Below are 18,968 nucleotides of genomic sequence, written 5' to 3' on the forward strand. Positions count from 1 at the left end.
ATTTAATTATAACCAGTAATAACTTTTGTTATATAATGCAAAAGAATATAGACGTTAATAAATTACCTTTATAAGAGTGTTTTTCCTCATTTATATCCAAATCATTAAATAACTGCAAATTATCTAATAGTGAAAAATTTTGTTTTTCTAAATTGGTTATGTGTTGATAGTATCTAATTTAAACAATGCACATTCAGTTATTTACAACACACATGTGAAGCATAAACATGAACCAATCTGAATAGCTTCTCCATGTTCATTTAATACATAGAGCAGTGGCACATATATAGAAGTGTGAAACTTTTACATTCCTTATAAAAAGCAATAAACTCACATGAAAAGCAGCAGTGTGAGAGTTTTAAGAAAGGTGAGGTCCTTTTGAGCTACAAATAATTTAAGAAGGTTCGTAGAGGAGGTAGGTTTTGGGATAAGCTTGGAAAAAATATAGAAAGACTTAAAAGGGAAGGATTGGTGGAGACAAGGCTGTAATGATGGAAATGTACAACTCATTTTTGGACTTTTGAGTCAATCATTTGCTCACATAAGAGAATTAATATCAGGGCCAGATTGAAGGGTCTTACTGCTAGACTAAGGATTCTTTATATGCAGTTGATGGACACTCATTGAGTATTTTTGAGCAAGGAGTTACCTAGGTAGATTACTGTAGTCATGGAAGGCAGGATAGGTTGGTGTACAGAAGAGACAGGAAGTAAAGACACCAATTAGGGAGGTTGCTTTTTGAAATGTAGGTTTGAAGTATTAATGCGTAAACTTGAGAGTAGTGGTAAAAATAGAAACTTGGATTTTTTTTTTGTGTGTGTGTGTGTGTATGTGTTTTTCTTTCGAAACTTTGATGTTTTATTAAACCATGAAGGTCTTCAGTCTACCTTTTGATGTTATTACTATGTAAATATACCTAGATATATTACTAGGCTGTTGGTCAAAATAGGTACACTATTTCAAGAGATAAAGCACATTCTTTCTGCTGCTCTCTACTGATAACATTCAGCTATTAACAAAAACAACAAAAATCTCCCTGAGCTGAAGTATTCTTTTTAAGTGTTTATAAAACTTAACTGCCAAGTTTAGTGCCATTTTACTTATTGCAAGCATACTTACAAAGAAATGCAGCAAGTGATAAATACAAAGTAAAGTGCCAAAGGCATATTTTATTTCTTTAGATTTTATATATATGTTTTATATTTTTAGTCAATTTTGAATGTGCCTAGCTAAGTAATAATACCCAAACTCCTTCTTTTAAATGTGATTTCACAACTTTAAAAAATATTGAGCATTCCAATGATGAAAGTTTTTAAAATTTATTATTTAAGTGAATTATTTACCTTATTTAAATGAGTAAAAATTATTCCATGTTGTTTAAATCAAGATACTCACCATAATAATAAAGCAGAACATTTAAAGTAGACTTTTTTAAGAATGATTTTTAAAATTACTTGTAAGAGCTTATCACTGTTCTCCCCTCTATAATATCTTTTTTATAGACCAAACACTAAGATATTCTTTCCTATTGTGAATGGATAGAAATATGTTCTTTTAGTTAGGGTACAAATTAACCTGCTGTTAACAAAGAGAACCCCAAATCCTCAGTGTTTCAAACAAGATAGAATTTTATTAATCTCCCCTTAACAGTTCAGAGGTAGGCAGATGGTCAAGAGTGAGTACAGGTGGCGCTGTCTCACAAGGTCATCCAAGAACCCAGGTTTCTTTCATTTGTTTCTAAACTATCTACTGTTGCTTAATTGTTCAGTATAGTAGCTACTAACCACATGTGGCTATTGGCATTTATATTTAAACTAAATTAAAATTTCAGTGTTTATAATAACTATATTTTAAGTTCTCTATAGCCACATGTCACAAGGAGCTGCTGTTTTGGACAGTGCAGTTGCAGAATACCTCCATTATTGCAGATTGTTTCAGTGGTCAGAGTGGCACTAAGAGAGTTGTTCTTGTCTGCATGGTCTTTGCTGGCTTATATTGCTCAGATCTAGTCTAAAGGAAGGGAGAGTGAGAGGGGCACTGGAGTGAGTTAGGCAACATTTTTTAATAAAAATAATCCAAAAGATGGACATATTAATCACTTTTGTTTGCATCCAAAATTTAGTGATTGGCTGATTCCCAAGGGCAGTTGGGAAGGATTGCTAGCTGAATGAAGTGTGCCCTGCTAATCTTGGTCTAGTTAGGGGTGCTATAGAGGCAGGGATTCTGTTACCAAAAGAAGAAAATGAGAAGTACTGGAGGTCATGTACCAGTTTAGGTCACATGTACTCAAGGTGTTAATAATCATGAGATTTCTCCCTGTTCCTGAAACAAAGTAGAAAGAAATCGACATAGGTAAAATGTTTAATTTCAAATAACTAGGCTGAGAGTAACCTAAAGTTATAAATGTTTTTACTGTTTTATTTGACTTCTTAAAGTTTAACAAAATTAATCTTACCATTTTGACTACACAGCCATATTTTGAGCATGACATTTTTTTCTAATGTTTTATCTCCGTGTCTTCAATGTTGTGGAAAGATGATAATCTTTTGTTTGTGTGACTGGAAACAAAAGACTAGAACTTTTATTTCTGTCTAAGAACATCTGGGTGAGGAGAAGCAGTGTGACATACATAAAGGACTAGTTGGTGATATAGTTGTTTCTTTTCTCTCCCTACCCTTCTTACTCTCTTTTTGGATATAGTCATCATGGTTATAAACGATTTATGGCTTATAAAGCAAAGCAGCAGCCTTTTCCCACACCGTTTTTAAACTCCAGTCTCATTCTATGAGGCAAATACTCTGAAATATTCATGCTTACAACTTCCATATTTTTCAATGATATGCCTATATTCAAAATTACTTGATTTATTAGTTTTAGGAATTACATAGTGATAACTGTAATTAAAGAGGATTTAGTTCCTATACCACCATCTCCTTTCTTTACTATTCTTTTATTCTTCTATTAGATTTAATATTCCTTAAACTTCTTTCATGTCCATTTAATTAATGATATGTATCTTTTACTCTAAAATTAGCAATTACAAATTTTAGTCCTAATCTCTCATTTCTTTCCCCATTATACTTGTCAATTTTTGTCACCTCTTGCAGTGGTTAAATACATTTACATTCATTTCTGAAGCTATAATTCTTTTAGCTTTGTCTATTGCTGGATTTTAAAAATTGTAATTAGTAAGCAGTTTGATTTTTTTTTTTTTACTGTAAATATTTTTCATTGAAAGGTTAATGGTAGAACAATTAAAATTTTAACATAGCTTCATTGTTTATAATTTAGATTAAAATTTTCCCTTTTTGGTTTCCTTTTTTTTAAAAACAAAACAAAACACACACATTCCCTTAATTTCTCCTCATATATATCATACCCTCTATTCTATAGACTGCCTTCCTTTCCTGTCTTTGCCAGCTGTCTTGCTCCCAGGTTCTTCTTTTTCTGTTTTTTAATGTGTTTGTCACCCAGTGTTCCTCAACCACTTTTTCTTTTTGTAGAATTTGTTGAAAATTTGCTTTAGTTGATGCTATTTCCTTCTTGTTCTTTTTGTAACTGTGGGTTTATCTGCATTTTAAAATTTTTTATTTATTTTTTAGTGAGTAAAGAGAGGATATAAATAAATGCATGTGCTATATCAGCATCTTGAATCTGAAGTGTTAATGTTTTCAAAGAGTTATGTGCCCATATATCTGAACTTAGAGTTATATTGATAAAATGTGTGATAAAGTCTCATATTCTATATTTTTGGGGGTAGGAGAATTTGAGATGCTTACAGATATAGCTGAAAGAAATTAATAATTAAACATTTATGTATAGTATCATTGACATTTTTGTGTAAGTAAACATTTTTTTCTGGAATAATTTTGTTTTCTAAGACCCTAGAGTTTTTATAGATTATGATAAACATTCTTCTGTTAATAAAGACTCTTATCTTTTAGTTTGTTGTTGAAGATATGTGCCTTTTTCAGATTTAGATCTATTTTTTATTATAAATAGTGTTCCACAACTTTATTGCCCAGCATTTTTGAAATTGACCCATTTTCACTATTATACCAGGCCAGTGACTAAGCAGCATACAGTGATGTTAAAAAAATGTTTCCTGGGTTAGAAGGCTAATGTCAGTGCTGAACTCTAATGGGTCTTACCATCAGTCTGGGTGATAAGTTGTGCAATACTCTTAGGCTACTTTTTATCTTTACAAGAGAATAGTATTGTAAAAATGTCAAAAAATATCCACATGCCCAGTTCACTAGTAAATATACTACTAAATTTGAACATTTTTGGCAGTAGCTTATGCTACTCAAGGGACCATAGTTTTACAGAATGATATATTTCAAAGGGTATTGGTTTCCGTTGCAGAAAATTCATGCATTTAGAGCAACTTAAAGCCAAAACAACTGTGCTTGTGCTATATGTTTAAAATATTAGTCATCTTGAATGCATGCCCAGGTTAAGTGTCAGAAGCTATAATCTCAGAAAAAGAAAATTTATTGCTAGGAGATCAGGCTATACCTGTGCTCATGCAGCATTTTCCTTAGAGGATCAATTTGAGTATGAACTAATATTGGCTATTGGCCAGATTTTTGTATAGTAACATTATTGATAATAAAGGAAAAGTTCATCATGGAGAAAACAAATAAAGGAAGCATAAGAGTCTCATACTGTATAAAACTACAGAAATGGATCAGAGACTTTGACAGGAAGTTTAATGTGTACATAAGTAGAGGCTGACAGGAACATGCTGTGTGTGCCAAAGGTTCCAGTGATGGAAAACCGAAACATAGTGCTCACTGACCACAGCATGAGCCTTGACACACATTGTAAATAATCCAGAGATCTATGACTACATTAAGCACTAGGCTGGTGTATTAACGGCAGTAAATCTATATAGCAGCATAAAGGGTTGGCATGCAGAAATCCCTCTGATTAATTTTGTAATGGATTAATAGGAATATAGCAAATATTTTCATTTCAAATCCTACCATTCTCCCCCTCTCCCCCCAGTCCTGTCCTCCCCAGTGTGATCACTTTTTATTCTCTTCTCACCAGCCTTGTATATGCGGATTCTTGCTTCAGTACCATCAAGTTAAAAGCTGAGGATGCTTCTGGTAGAGAGCATCTAATCACTCTCAAGTTGAAGGCAAAGGTATGTGCTTCATTAAACTGTTATTGTGGTCAGGAAATGCTTCGTGAAATGACCTCTATGAATGTTTTCAGTCTAATGAAGTGCCAGCTGCTTCTAAAAAATGTACATATGGTACTTTAAAAAATTATTTTGGAAAGCCTCAAAGAAAATTCAGCAGGTTTTCAAAAGCCTAGGTATAATTTCATGCCACTATTTTAGTTCAGATTTGGTCAAAATATAGACTTCATAAAAAAGAAATATTGGAATAAGATTCAGCAGCTTTAAAGTACCAAAATGTTATTTTTGTAACATCCGGTACAGAAAAGAGTTGGAAGTTTCCATTATCCAAAGTAACGTTCTATTGAAGGTCTTTTGTCTTCAACTCTTACTATGAATTACCTTTGTAGTTCTTATTTCTGACCCACTCCCAACCACTATACACAGACATACACATACGCATATTTTTTATTGTTTGTTTGTTTTGGCTGAAATTTTTTTTTTCTGTTATTTTAAGAATTTGCCAAGGTTATGCCTCTCTTTACAGGGCCTTTATCGGCTAGTGATCTATAACTATTCATTAATTTATTGGCACAAAATATAGCTGTTTCATCTTTGTTTTTTAGTTCTAGATTGTGAATTTTGAGAAATAAGTAGAATAAGCAAGTTCAGCATATTAATCATTTATTTAGTAATCACTAGGGAAACATAAGAATTTGAGAAAACCAGGACATCTTTTTTTTTTATTGTTCCCAGGAGTCATCAATCAACTCTATTTCAGAAGATTGCAGTGATGAAAAGATCAATTGTGTTTGTCCTTTTTAAAAATGTGCCTGGCATTTAAGCTTTCCATTGAGAGAGAATTAATATATAAAGCTGTACTGGGTGACACAGAAAAGTTGATATCTTATAGTGCCTCTATATCAGACAAGTTGAGAAATTACTCATTCCCTCTCTTTTCTCACATACAGAATGTTTAGGCATATATAATTTTAAGACTCGTGTGATAAGTGCTAAAAAATTTGAGTGGGCTAGAAATCTTATTTGTAAAATAAGTTACTGGATATTTTAGTTAAAATAAAAATAAATTATTTTCCCTTTTAATTTTTAAAGCTGGGCTTTTTTTAAAACCAGGGAGAAAACTGTCTTTATCCTTCCAAAAGTCATACAGACTGCCAGTGGCAAGAGTTCTGTCATTTCCCCCAAAGCTTTTTTGTTTCTGTTTCTTTTTTTAAGAACCTACTTTTTGCAAGCATTTCTACTTACTGGAGGGATAATGCTTTAAGTCTGCACTACTAATACCTATACCTACAAAGATGTTATTGTTAATTCTAGTTCATGATGTTATTGGTAGTATTGAGAGCGAGGATGTAGCTATTAGTCTTTTCGCTTTTTCTTACGTCTTCACAAGGTAGATAAGGTGACACTTTTAATTTTTCTCTGCAGAATATTTTCAACTGTCCGTTTTTGCAGTATCAATAGTTGTGAAGCACTATCATGGATGCCCTGACAAGAGAGAAGAGAAAGCTTTATTTGAGTTGGGAAGGAATTAGGAAGAAAAACAAATGTTTTTTTTTCCTTTTTGAAAAGACAGTAGAACTGAATGAATCTTATGTTGGATGATTTACTAGAGTCTTTAATTGCCCATTTCGTTCCATTTTCATAGAGACAGACCCAAGTTCTCTTTTAGATGTGGTCATTTCTTTTCTAGGAATATTTGGATCTGGGATTGTCAGTTAAAAGTAGCGATTAGCTGAAACTGTATTAAAAGCACATAATGCAAAATCTTAATCCAAACTAAATTTTAAAGGGTCAAGCTGATTTTTTTTTAAGAAACCTTAAAAAAGGCTTATTTTGTAAATATACAAACCTTTTCTTATATATATTGTAAAGAAATTCATTAGTTGAAGTATTTTTATTCTGGTATACATACTTCCAATTCTGCTCCTTCCCTTACTATCTCCAAAAACCCACAAAGAAAGTAGTACCAATTTGACTTATATGCTTCCCATTAAAAATAAATATATAAATAAAAAAGAACTATGATAAGGGAAATAGTTACGTTTTTTGTTTTTATAAGTGTATTTTTATGCAATACTTATAGTATATCCTGAACTGTGGGATGTAATTACTATCTTTCCTTGAGAAAAAGAAGTAGCCTAGTGCTTCTTCAGCTTTGGCCAAGATCAGAACTGTTTGAAAAACAAATCACAGATGTGTGTCAGAGGCTGGGCATTCTCTCTCTGATGGCCATTTTTATAAATCTGTAATTTGTATGTATTTACTTGGGGAGCCTCTTAGATGGTCCATAACAGAACAGTTTGGGTTAAAATTTTTCTTAGAACTATATTAGAATTTAAATATATTGGATGTGGCAAAAATATGTACTTTTATAATTTTAGAATTATTTTATAGTTACTGATTTGACTGAATTGTTTCAATTGAGATTTTTATACTATATTTTTATTTAAAATAATTGCTATACTTATTTTTCAATTAATAGTCCTTTATGTGGAGTTTTTATTGTCAATTATACTTCTAAAATGAAACTTTTGGTCGTCATTGGTGATTTTATATATACTTATTCTACTTACTGAAAACTCTGAATTTTGATAGTTATATTTTATAATATTTTTGGTTATCTATGTTGTAGTTAATACTGTAACACAAATTATTCTGAATATGAATATCTAGTCTACTACTTCATAATTCATGTTAAATTATCCATAAGTATATAAATTTGTGCTTTTTAGGTTCTGTGCAATTTTGTAAAATTTATTATATAGATAAAGTTGATGTTAAATGGGAATATAATGAACACACATGATATATGCATTTAATTTATAATAGATATACAGAAAGCCACCTACATATAGATAAGTCTAATTTATGTTTATGTTTGAATAATTATACATAAGATGTATTTTAAAGATATTACCTCAAAAACTATCCCACACTTATGTCTGTGAGATCATGTTATATTTAGCATAGCCTGCTTTTTTGTTCAATTGCTAGATTTCTATGTCAGTGTACATACATAGCATTTATTATACTGAGTCCTACTTAAATATAAGATCATATTCTCTTTTAGCATAATGAGTTATAAGTATTTAATGACTTCCAAAGTCATAGGTGCTTTACTTGGTTTATCTTCTCTAAATACAATAAATATCTCATTAACTTCATACTCTTACTCAAATTGATGGTTTAAGTTAGAGAGTTGATATTGTTCATTGTCAGCATCAGTGGGAGATAAATAGTAGTAAGCCCAAGCAAACTAAATACTCCATTTTTGACCCATGGAGGTTTCAAATGTGCATTATTAGTTTTACAGATTGTTAACATTTTAGAGGGAAAATAAATTTTATAACCCTTTTAGTTGAGTTTCGTCATTTTTACTTAAAAACAGAAGTACTGACTTGTCCAAGATCACACAAATTAGTTAGCAGAACTAGTGAAAGCTGAAGTCTGCCTGCATTTACTTTGATATAATCACATGCCTAATAAAAATTGTATACAAGTTGTTTTTCCAGTGATTACAGCAGTTATACTCTTAAATACATCATCTGCTACTTAATTGTCTGAAATAGAGCTCCCACTTTAATTTCAGCCTGACCTTTCTTAATTTTTTCCCCAAATTAGAGCGTAGTTATATTTTTATATGGTTTCCTATGTTTTTGTCTTTGTATTATCAGTTCTGCATAGCCAGATACCATTAGTCAGAGTTTAAAATAAGTTTTCTTTCCAGTCAACAGATCTTTATAACTAAATGTTAATTCATTTCAAAGCATTGTCTTCAGTGGTATTTTGTAAATACTATGGTGATAATTTTTGTCCCTTTTGCTTTATTCAGCAAAGTAGTGAAAAATAAACTGACAAAAGTGAATCTAAAACTTTTTTTTAAACATTCTGTCAAATGAGAGAAAGGAGTTTTCCTAAAACTAATTTTAGTTTTCTTTTAGTAAATTTAGATTTTTAATGGAAAGAAATGAGTATTTTTAAAATTACATGTGACTTTGAAAAATCCGGAATTGCATTGTAGAGAAATGTAGTACAATTCTCTAATAATAAAATTGATTTTAAGAATAACTATATTTTGTCTTTAACTTAGAAACCTGATTTGTCATAATGACTTTCACTTTTTGTAGAAAACTGTTGAAGGATTGATTTTCTGTTTATCAACCATGAAAATGTTTTTCTGGCTTAAAACTATTACTTTGTTTTTCCTTAATAAAGAAGGCATTTTACGCTTTTTCAAAATCTTCTTACTAAAAGTAATTGCTTAATTGTGGAAAATACATTTTATTTTATAATTAAGAATTGTTTGTATTTTTATGCATGTCTTGATTCTGATACTGCCTCTTCAAATAGTAGCAGGCTATTTGAGATTAAATTTTACACTGAAAGGAAACTAATATCAATTAGTTTGACCTCTTATTTTAAAGATAAGAAACTGAGGTACAGTGTAGTTCACCCTGCAGTCACCTTAGCAGCTCACTAAACACTGACTTCATTCATTCTTCCTTGAACAAAACTGATTGTGTTTTTATCCCCAAATCATCAAACTTTATACCTCTTGAACATAATTTAACTGCTAATCAGTTCTTGACATCTCTAATAGTAGGATCGAAGTATTTATATATAATACATTTGCATTTATAATACTATTCCTAATCAGTTTTTCTAAAATACCTTATGTGAAATTGTCACACAGAAGTAAAATTAACCTATAGTTTTGCTTCTTCATAGTACCCTGTGGAATCACCAGATTGTTTTGTGGATTTTCCTGTTTCATTTTCTGTTTCCTGGACTCCACAGGTACATTCTTATATTTATTTTAAGTAGTTAAAAAAGCATATTCTATTTATTTATAAGTGGCCATTATAGGTTATAAAGTGATTTTCTTATAGTTTTCTTTAAGCATTTGTTTATAAACAGGACTTCTAGAGTGCATCCTTTATATTTACTAGTAGTTTATGTTCATTTTCTCTCTGCGCATGCACACACACACGCACACAACACGTACACGTAAACACACCATTCAGCCTTTAGATCTTTATGCTTCAGTTTAGATAAACATGAAGCAGCTCTGTTGACAGAAATTTTGCTTTAAATTTAAAATCTAAAGCACTGTTTATAAAGCAGTGAGCAGTAAGTAGAAAATTGGGTGACATTTTTCAGACTGTTAAATCTTTTAACATTGCTGACAAAATATCAGAGAATCTTCAAAAGAGAATGAGTTATGACTAAAAATATAAGCCTTTCACTTTCAGCTCTTTTTTTTATCGTTTTTAAGTGTTTCTCCTGCATTCATCCTTGGACCTAGAAAATTTTATTTTTGTATGTGTGTCCAAACATTCATACTTTGAATAAAGAATATTGGAGATTCTTTCTCCTGCTCCTATCAATTGAATTTCTGAATACATTGATGATATCTAATAAGATAATGTGTTTAGAAGTGCATTGTAAACTGTGACATTATATAGTTATAAGGTATGATTATCAGTAGTCCATCGTCAACATTATATGTGTGGTTTCTGAAGACCTGGCAGAATAGTAGCAGTTAAGTTCAAAGAACAATCTAATGATGATGGGCATGGTCCTTCTTTCATCGGTAAATTGTGTCACACATTTCTGTTCTTATGTAAAGAAAACAAAATTCCTAGTGACATTTTACAAATATTTTTTGTTAGGAAATTTTGTTAAGTTCAAGTGAAAATTTATGCTTATTTTATATTAGAAATATGTAAAGCAATTGTATTGTACATGAAGTTTTTTGAAAAAAAAAAAAAGCGTAACAGCATTTAAGTAGTGTGAAGGTTCTACATTTGTACAAATATTTTCAAAATTATTTTTCTCATTTTTGTCTTTAAAAACAAACAAAAAAAGGCTTTCTCCTTTAAATGGAAATAGAGAAAAAAGCAAAATAAAGGAGAGGAAAAGCCATGTGATTTATTTTGGTATTCTGTTATATATCATAAATACACTAGAGGCCCAGTGCATGAAATTATGCACCAGTGGGGTCCCTTGGCCTGGCCTGCGGGATCGGGCCAAAACTGGTTCTCCAACATCCCCCAAGGAGTCCCAGGTTGTGAGAGGGCGCAGTCCAGGCCACGGGACCCTGCCAGTGCACAATTGGGGCCAGGGAGGGACATAGGAGGTTGGCCAGCCAGGAAGGGACCGCAGGAGGGCTCCAGGGCATATCCGGCCCATCTCCCTCAGTCCCGATCAGCCGTACCCCAGCAGCAAGGTAACCTACCAGTCTGAGCGTCTGCCTCCTGGTGGTCAGTGCACATCATAGAGACTGGTCGACTGTCTGCCCCCTGGTTGTCAGTGCACATCACAGTGAGCTGTTGAGCATCCTTAGCATATCATTAGCATATTATACTTTGATTGGTTGAACGAATGACGGGACACTTAGCATATTTGGCTTTTATTATATAGGATAGGAAATAGTGTGTTGAGTTTTTAAAAAAAGAATTGGAATGATATATAAATTATATACCTTTCCTTTTTCTTAATATACATTGTCTATTTGGCTCTGTAAGCTTTATCTTTGTTGACTTTTAAAAATATGTTTTTATTCATTTCAGAGTGGAAGAGAGAGAGAGAAACATCAGTGACGAGAGAGATTCATCTATTGGCTGCCTCCTGCACGCTCCCTACTGGGGATTGAGCCTGTAACCCTGGCATATGCCCTGACCAGGAATCCAAACATGACTTCTTGGTTTATGGGTAGATACTCAACCACTGAGCGACATCAGCCAGGCTTTATCTTTGTTTTATATGAGACAGTGCAATAACATTGTACCTAGATTGTATTACTCTTTCCAGATATGCTATCTCTAAATTTTACTTCAGTGTTTATCAAAACTCAAGGTTGAAGAATATGTTTTTGATGTTTCTTAGTTTTGTTTTGTTTTAGATAACTATACAGGTTTTCCCCAGATTTTAATCTGTGATAAAAGTTTGCATCTCCACAGAAAAATGCACTTATCATATTTTGCCATTTAGCAATATTAATGTGTGACTCCACTAGACTAGAAAATCTTTGAAGAAATTTTTAAAAATTTTGTATCCTACTTAACACTAGTTCAAGTGCCTTAGATATATAAGTATGAAGTGTTTATAATACTAATTTAAATTCATATTTTAGATTCAATTGGGTCATATAAATGTTCTGTTTTGTATTAGCTCCAAGAAAATAGAATTAATTAGTAGTAATGGTAATGTCAGAAATTAATTTTTAAGTTACAGAATATACTAAAATTCTTAGCAAAGTACAGAAAGAAATTTGGATACCTTATTATCCACAACTCAAATTGGACAGATGTTAATATTTTGTTACATTCGCTTCAGATATCTCTCTCCCTATTTCTGTCCTCTCTTAGGAATAAAATGTTTTTGGAACAACTAAGACTTACCCTCCCTTTCCCTTTCTCCTTTCCTCTTTCTTTCCCTCTCTTCCTTTTGAGAGGTAACCACTTCCCTGAAATGATGTGAATGCTGTCTATGCATATGTTTGCTACATTTGTTTATGCCATTTTCTCTCACATTTGCAGTTTGATTTTTTACAATGGTTTTACAATGGTTTTTACAATGGTTTACCAATGATCCATGCATGTGTAGCACATTTATTTTAAATGCTTTATATCATTCCATTATATGAGTCTACCAGTTAATTTATCTGTTGCCCTGCTGATAAGGTTGTTCGCAATTTTCTTACTAAATTTTTTGCTGCAGTGACATCCTAACACGTTTCTTTGTACACATGTGAGATTTTTAGTGCTGCTTATACCTAGTAGTGAAAATGCAGGGTTGTAGGGAAATGCACCTCTTTGAGATTACTAGATGTTGCCAATTGCCTACCCAAATTGGTTATATAAGTTTATACTCCTACCCAGTAATGCATAATAATTCCTACATTTTCAAAAACCTTCCAAATCTTAGTCTGATTTTATTCTGACCTTAGTTTTTATTAGGAATGATAAATCATTATTACTGTGCTTATAACCTGAGTCTATTTAATTTTTTCTTTTATTATAAGCATTCCTTATATATTTTATTTTGGATGCTAATTCTTATTGATTATTTTGAAATTTAAATGTCTTCTCCCTGTGGCATGTCTTTGAACTTTGTATATGTTATATTTTGTCAATCCGAAGTTTAACAGTTTCTTCCTTGTGATTTCTACTCTTTTGATCTTGAATTGAAAAATCTTGCATATCTTACACTGAAAATATATTCTGTAGTTTGTTCTAAAACTGACACGTTTTTCATATTTAGTTAAGTATTTTTCATATTTATTTACTATTTAAGTATGAGATAGGAATCTATTTACACTTGCCTATTCTATATATGTTCATTTAGGTGTGCCATCTTCATTTGCGGAGATCAGGAAGTGATTTCAATTTTTATGCATGACATTAAACTTTAGAAAATTTTCAAAATATAATATTTATCTATTCTTTAAAAGTCTAGTTGTACATCATAAGTATTTTGGTGATGTTACCAGGGGGTATGAATTCTTGGGTCTTTTAGGTATGAGAAGAGTGTTGGCGATGTGTTTTGAAAGTAAGAAGCAATATCAGACTTGTTTGCTGTTTTTGACCTTTTTTCATTGATTTGTTGGAAATAATTCTGCTTGTGGGATTATTTTTTTAAAACAAGTTTTAAACTGTTGTGGTTCTCAACCAAAATAAATGCTACTATTGTAGTCTAATAGCAAACATTTAAGAGACTGTTAGTAGGTTCCAGATAATTGATTTTAAAAAACAAACATTCCTTTTCTGCTTTTGTACATTTTTTTCTTTGGATTCAGTATTTCTGGACTTTAAACTTGGAAGATCTTTATTTTCCTTTCTTTTTGTAAAATAATAGACATGGCTTTGTGGCATCCATATTAAAAATGGGTAATTTTCCTTATGGTCCCTGTCTTCCTGCTGGGTTGATAATGTTTTGATGTATTTTTCTCTTGCTCTGATGAGAGGTCTGCTGCTGCTGCTCTGACATATTCATTTGGATGAATAATTATAACTTGCACAATGTCAAGCTGAAGATGGTAGGGTTTTGTGCGTCATGACAAGCCTAGTAGCCAGTGCAGGTGTCTCACAGCATGATCAGCAACAGCCAGTGTATTCTGGCTCAGAGGAGACATTTAGAGTAGTAAGGAATCAGCACCAAGGGCAAGGCTGCTGCTACCACTGCTGCTGTGACATGTGCCAAAGAAGCACAAAGTGCTTCTCAAAGACGAGTGACTGCACACCTCTTTTCAGATATCTACTTTGTTTATACCATTATATTTTTAAAATAGATTTTAGTATAGAATGGAAGAACATGCCATGATTTTAATCTTATCCTACTTCCCAACCTGACAAATACACTGAAATGTGTCTTTAACAATCTGCTATCTTTTGGACTTGTACATACAGGTCATGTATGTGAATATTGTTGACTAATGAGACTATAGAATTCCCTAATGTAAGATTTTAAGTGCACTAATATTAATGATTCTATAAAAAAACAAAGTTGATTTTCTCCAGATTGCTGACCAACCCAAAATGAACGTTAAAATTGCAGTTCTACCTATAAATGTGCCATTCAGTGTAGGCTTGGTGAAGTATTCTTGCCAGGGTGGTTGGAATTTTCAGATTTGGTATTATACAGTAAGCAGTGGTCTTTATATTTTTATCATGGAAATCTCATATTTTTGGAATAATGCCATGAATGCAAGAAGAGCAAAATTAATGATAAAGCCTCTGGCTGATAATCTGATGGAGAATGAAGAATTTGTAATTAAAGGAAACAGTCCTATTGCATAGCAGGGAGCATGATCCATTAGTTAGAGCAGCAGACTAGCAGTTGGATATCCTGGGTTCTGTTTACAGTTCAGCCATTGACTTAATTGTATAATTTCAAACAAGTCACATGACTGCCCTTTACCTTAGTTCATATGTAGATGGAATAATGAACTTTTCCTCTTTCACAGAGATGTTAAGAAAAATAAATTTGGTTTAAAACAAAAAGAATGTCAGAGGGGAAAAAACCCCTCACTATCCACTGTAAGAATCCTGTGGAAGTTCTCCTTTTCTGACCTAGTGGATTATCTTTCTTACTCTTTTTCTCTTTGCTGTGTTTGTTAGGTAACTCGTAGTACTGGATTTTTGTTCATTCTTATGTTGGTTTAATTAAATATACTTTTGTCTTCCTGGTAATCTGATTGTTGCCACATGATATGGATAAAAAGGCATCACAGCGATCAAAACAAAGAAATTTAATTCATTATTGAGATTATATGATACTAGAGGCCCGGTGTATGAAAATTCATGCACTGGAGGGGGGTTCCCTCAGCCTGGCCTGCCTCCTCTCACAGTCAGGGAGCCTTCAGAGGCGGGAGGCGACGCCCCATCACACCTCTGCTGCTGCCACTTCCAGCAGTGAAAGCCTTGGCCGGCCCTGGTTCCCTAAGACTCAGGCCAGCCCTGGGTGGCTGGGGGGCTGAGGGGACTGGGCACCGCCATCTCGTGGCTTTGGGCACCTCCATCTTTGAGGGCGCAGGCGTCAATTAGCATAGTCCCTCCTTATTGGCTATGGGTGCTGCCATCTTTGAGGACAGAACAGTCAATTAGCATATTCCCTCCTTATTGGCTGTGGGCTCTGCCATCTTTGCAAAAGCATGAGGGTCAATTAGCATATTCCTTCTTTATTAGATAGGATGGTAGAAAAAGTAGCAAAGTGACCTAATGGATTCAGTGACCTATTAATTGCCCTTTTTTTCAATAATGTATCATTTATTTTAAAAGTACCCTTCAATCATGAGAAAGAGAGGGAGAGAGAATAGTTTTGAAATTGTACTCATCACTTACCAAAATATTTGTTTTTCAAATATTAGTAATTCTGTGCATGTATTTTTCCAGATAATTCTTAGAATCATTTAAACTTTTAGTTACAATTGGGTTTTCACTTATCCACCAAATTAAGAACTGATATGTTCACAGTCTAGGAACTGGTTATCTCTGCATTTATTTAGGTTCCTGATATCATAGTTAGTTATATTTTGCTATATATTTCTTATACTGAAATGCTTTATCAGTAATTTACAGATTTTATTTTTATTTCTATTCCTAGTTTGCTAAGAGTTTGTTATAAATGAAAGTTGAGTTTTATCAAACATATTCTCTATATTAAGATAATAAAATTATTTTTCTTCTTTAATCTCCTAATGGGATAAATTATATAGTTTGATTTCCTAATGTTAAACCAATCTTGCATTCTTAAAATAAGTCAAATTAGTCCATGATCTAATTTTATCTGTCAGTCAATTGATCAATCAATTGGAAAGGAAAAAAGCAACAACATAGTTCTAGTATAATGAGTTTTGGGAGAGAGTGAAATTAGATGTTTATATTTAATCCACCTATCTTCCTTACCTAGTAGCTTTAACACTCTTTTTTATAGTCTTATGTGTGTAGTTTTTACTTTGTTTATTTAAATTCTGATGAACATGTTAATTTTTTTCATAGCTTTCACCAATGGCCTCTAGTTAAAGAGAAGTGGGATTCAAATTTTAAATAAGTATGCTGAATATGAACGGAGTTTCACATTTTTAACTAGAGGGAAGGGACAAAAAAAAATAAATCCTCTGGTTTATTTTCCTGCCCACTTGTGTAATTGGTAGGAGTTAGTGTGGGTAATTCGGGGTTCTTTGGACATTCATAGAACTTAAGTAAAGGAGCTGACTCACAAAGGTCTACTGGGGAAGTTCTATCCTAACTTTAGTGCTTTATTGGATAAAATTGTATTAATAGTTAACTTTTAAAGTGCGTAAACAGAAAAGCAAGAAGCAATAGTTTGCAGTAGGAAACAATTTAAATGCAGCAGACATTTTTTTTATCTACTATATAGGAAGCACTGAGCAGGATCCTAAGGATAATACCGTGAATTAGATAGGCTTCTAATACCCTAAGTTAGGTTTTCAGGAGTAACCCTCAATCTGATAAGGAGAGAGGAATTTAAAAGATAATTTCAGTAAAATATGTTGAGCAATATGAGTTGTTTTGATAAGGTGGAAGAGAGGCATATAATCTAGTCTGATGTGGTCAAGCAAGTTTTCTAATAAGATATTACTTAAGCTCAGTGAGTCTTAAGGAATGAGACATTAGGATTGGGAGGAGAGATGATACTTCAGGAAAGAACTATGTTAGTCAAAGAACAGAGGCATGAAATTGTAGGAGATAATGCATGAATTATACCTCATTTGGTACTCTGTGGACTGGAGCTTTTGCTAGAGTAAAGCCAGGTCTGCTATACTAATTCTGATGAGTTTGGGCTTTATCCTCAAAGCCTTGGGGTTATATGAAAGTATGCCAGGGTCAGAATCTTGTTTTATAATAGTATTTCTCAAAGTGTTTTTTGTTTGGTTTGATTTTGGCTATTAATAGGGTTAAGGTAAAGAAAGGACTCTATGATTTAATAAATTTATGAAATTGTAGATTTAAATTCTGTTATTTCTTGATTTAAGACTTCTGAGATTTCTTAAGATGCCAAGATGTATTATAACTTTTTTGCATGGCCTCCCCTCCTGCTCCCCTTGCCCCCTCAAAACACCTTTCTGGATTAGATTTCAATAAAACATGTTTTTTTTAATAGGTCACTCTGTTAGCATAGAGGAGGGTTCTAAGTGAGGATGGCAAGACTATAGTGAAGGAAGTTGATAAAGGCTATGTATTTCCATGCAGGAAGTAATTAGTGTTTGTTCTAGGTTAACGGTTGCTGGGTAAGAGAAAAGGAGATTGAGAAAATTTCACATGCCATATTGATAGAACTTGATGATTGATTGGGCATGAGGTCTTAAGGATTGCTCCCAGTGCTGCTGGTGTGGGTGACTAAGTTAGCTGCCAGTACTACCAAGGGAGTGCAGGAAGAAAAGGTGTAGAGACAAGTTCAGTTTGGAATTCAATGATTTTGATATGCCTACAGTATATGTAAGTAAATGTGTTTAGTGGGCAGTTGGTTATGACTAGGAATCTATATTATAATTTCAGTTGATTTCTAGGATTATCAAAGTTAGTTGAAGTTTTGTAGAAGATTTAGATGTGTTCATTGTGAGCACGTGAACTACTTTTATGGAATGGTAGCCAGCAGCATGCTGGTATTCTCTTGTAGTCTTGACCTTAACTGAAGTAAAGATTTTTGTGACCATTTATTTCCTTATTTTGTTGTTTTTAGTGTGAGTCATGAAAAATTATGTATAACCAACTTTTTTTTGTCAAGGGGAGTAGCATCTTTTTTTCAGTGTGACATAGGTGGGACAAAAGCTAAGCTAGTTGGTTTTTTTTAATTGGCTTGATTTTTAAAAATTATGTGCACCTTTATATTTTTTTAATACAAAGTAAAGAAAGTTAAAAATTAACAGCATATTAGTAATGTATTCAAATCAAACGTTGAAAGTCTTAAACAGCAATCTACAGAGTGATTTCTCTCAGAATTAAGAATTAAAAGATAAAGAAATAATAGATAATCACAAAGGTTTATCAGTTGGGTCAAGATGTCACCATCTAAGCCCCATGTTGGCATTTTTAGCATCTAACCTTATTTCTTTTTAAAAAACAATAAGGTAAAATACATATAACAAAATTTACCCTCTTAACCATTTTTTAAAGGTAACAGTTCAGTGGTATGAAATATATTCAGAATGTGCTACCATCACCACCATCTATCTCCAGAATGGTTTTCATCTTGTAAAACTGAAACTCTATACCTTTTAAAATAGTAACTCCCTTTTCCCCCTTCCACCAGCCCCTAGCAACCACCATTGTATTTTCTCACTTTATGATTTTGA

At 32.6% G+C, this 18,968-nt stretch overlaps 2 protein-coding genes across 6 annotated transcripts in view; one reads left to right on the forward strand and one right to left on the reverse strand.

Moving 5' to 3' along the window:
* The window catches only part of FANCL (FA complementation group L), a 77,562-nt gene that overhangs the window by 20,317 nt on the left and 38,277 nt on the right, over positions 1–18,968 (forward strand). For all 4 annotated transcript variants that reach the window (XR_004971831.1, XM_036334493.1, XM_036334495.1 and 1 more), the window contains exons 6-7: positions 5,056–5,152; positions 9,878–9,946. Coding sequence is in view for 3 of the 4 variants with exons in the window: in XM_036334493.1 (XP_036190386.1) it covers positions 5,056–5,152; positions 9,878–9,946 (166 nt within the window). In the remaining variant the exon portion in view is untranslated. The remainder of the gene's footprint in view (positions 1–5,055; positions 5,153–9,877; positions 9,947–18,968) is intronic.
* Positions 5,796–18,968, reverse strand: part of VRK2 (VRK serine/threonine kinase 2) — a 111,407-nt gene continuing 98,234 nt past the window's right edge. For both annotated transcript variants that reach the window (XR_004971830.1, XM_036334487.1), the window contains one exon: positions 5,796–6,634. Coding sequence is in view for 1 of the 2 variants with exons in the window: in XM_036334487.1 (XP_036190380.1) it covers positions 6,533–6,634 (102 nt within the window). In the remaining variant the exon portion in view is untranslated. The remainder of the gene's footprint in view (positions 6,635–18,968) is intronic.

Source organism: Myotis myotis, unplaced genomic scaffold (genome assembly GCF_014108235.1).
Source record: "Myotis myotis isolate mMyoMyo1 unplaced genomic scaffold, mMyoMyo1.p scaffold_m19_p_14, whole genome shotgun sequence".
Classification (NCBI taxonomy): Eukaryota; Metazoa; Chordata; class Mammalia; order Chiroptera; family Vespertilionidae; genus Myotis; species Myotis myotis.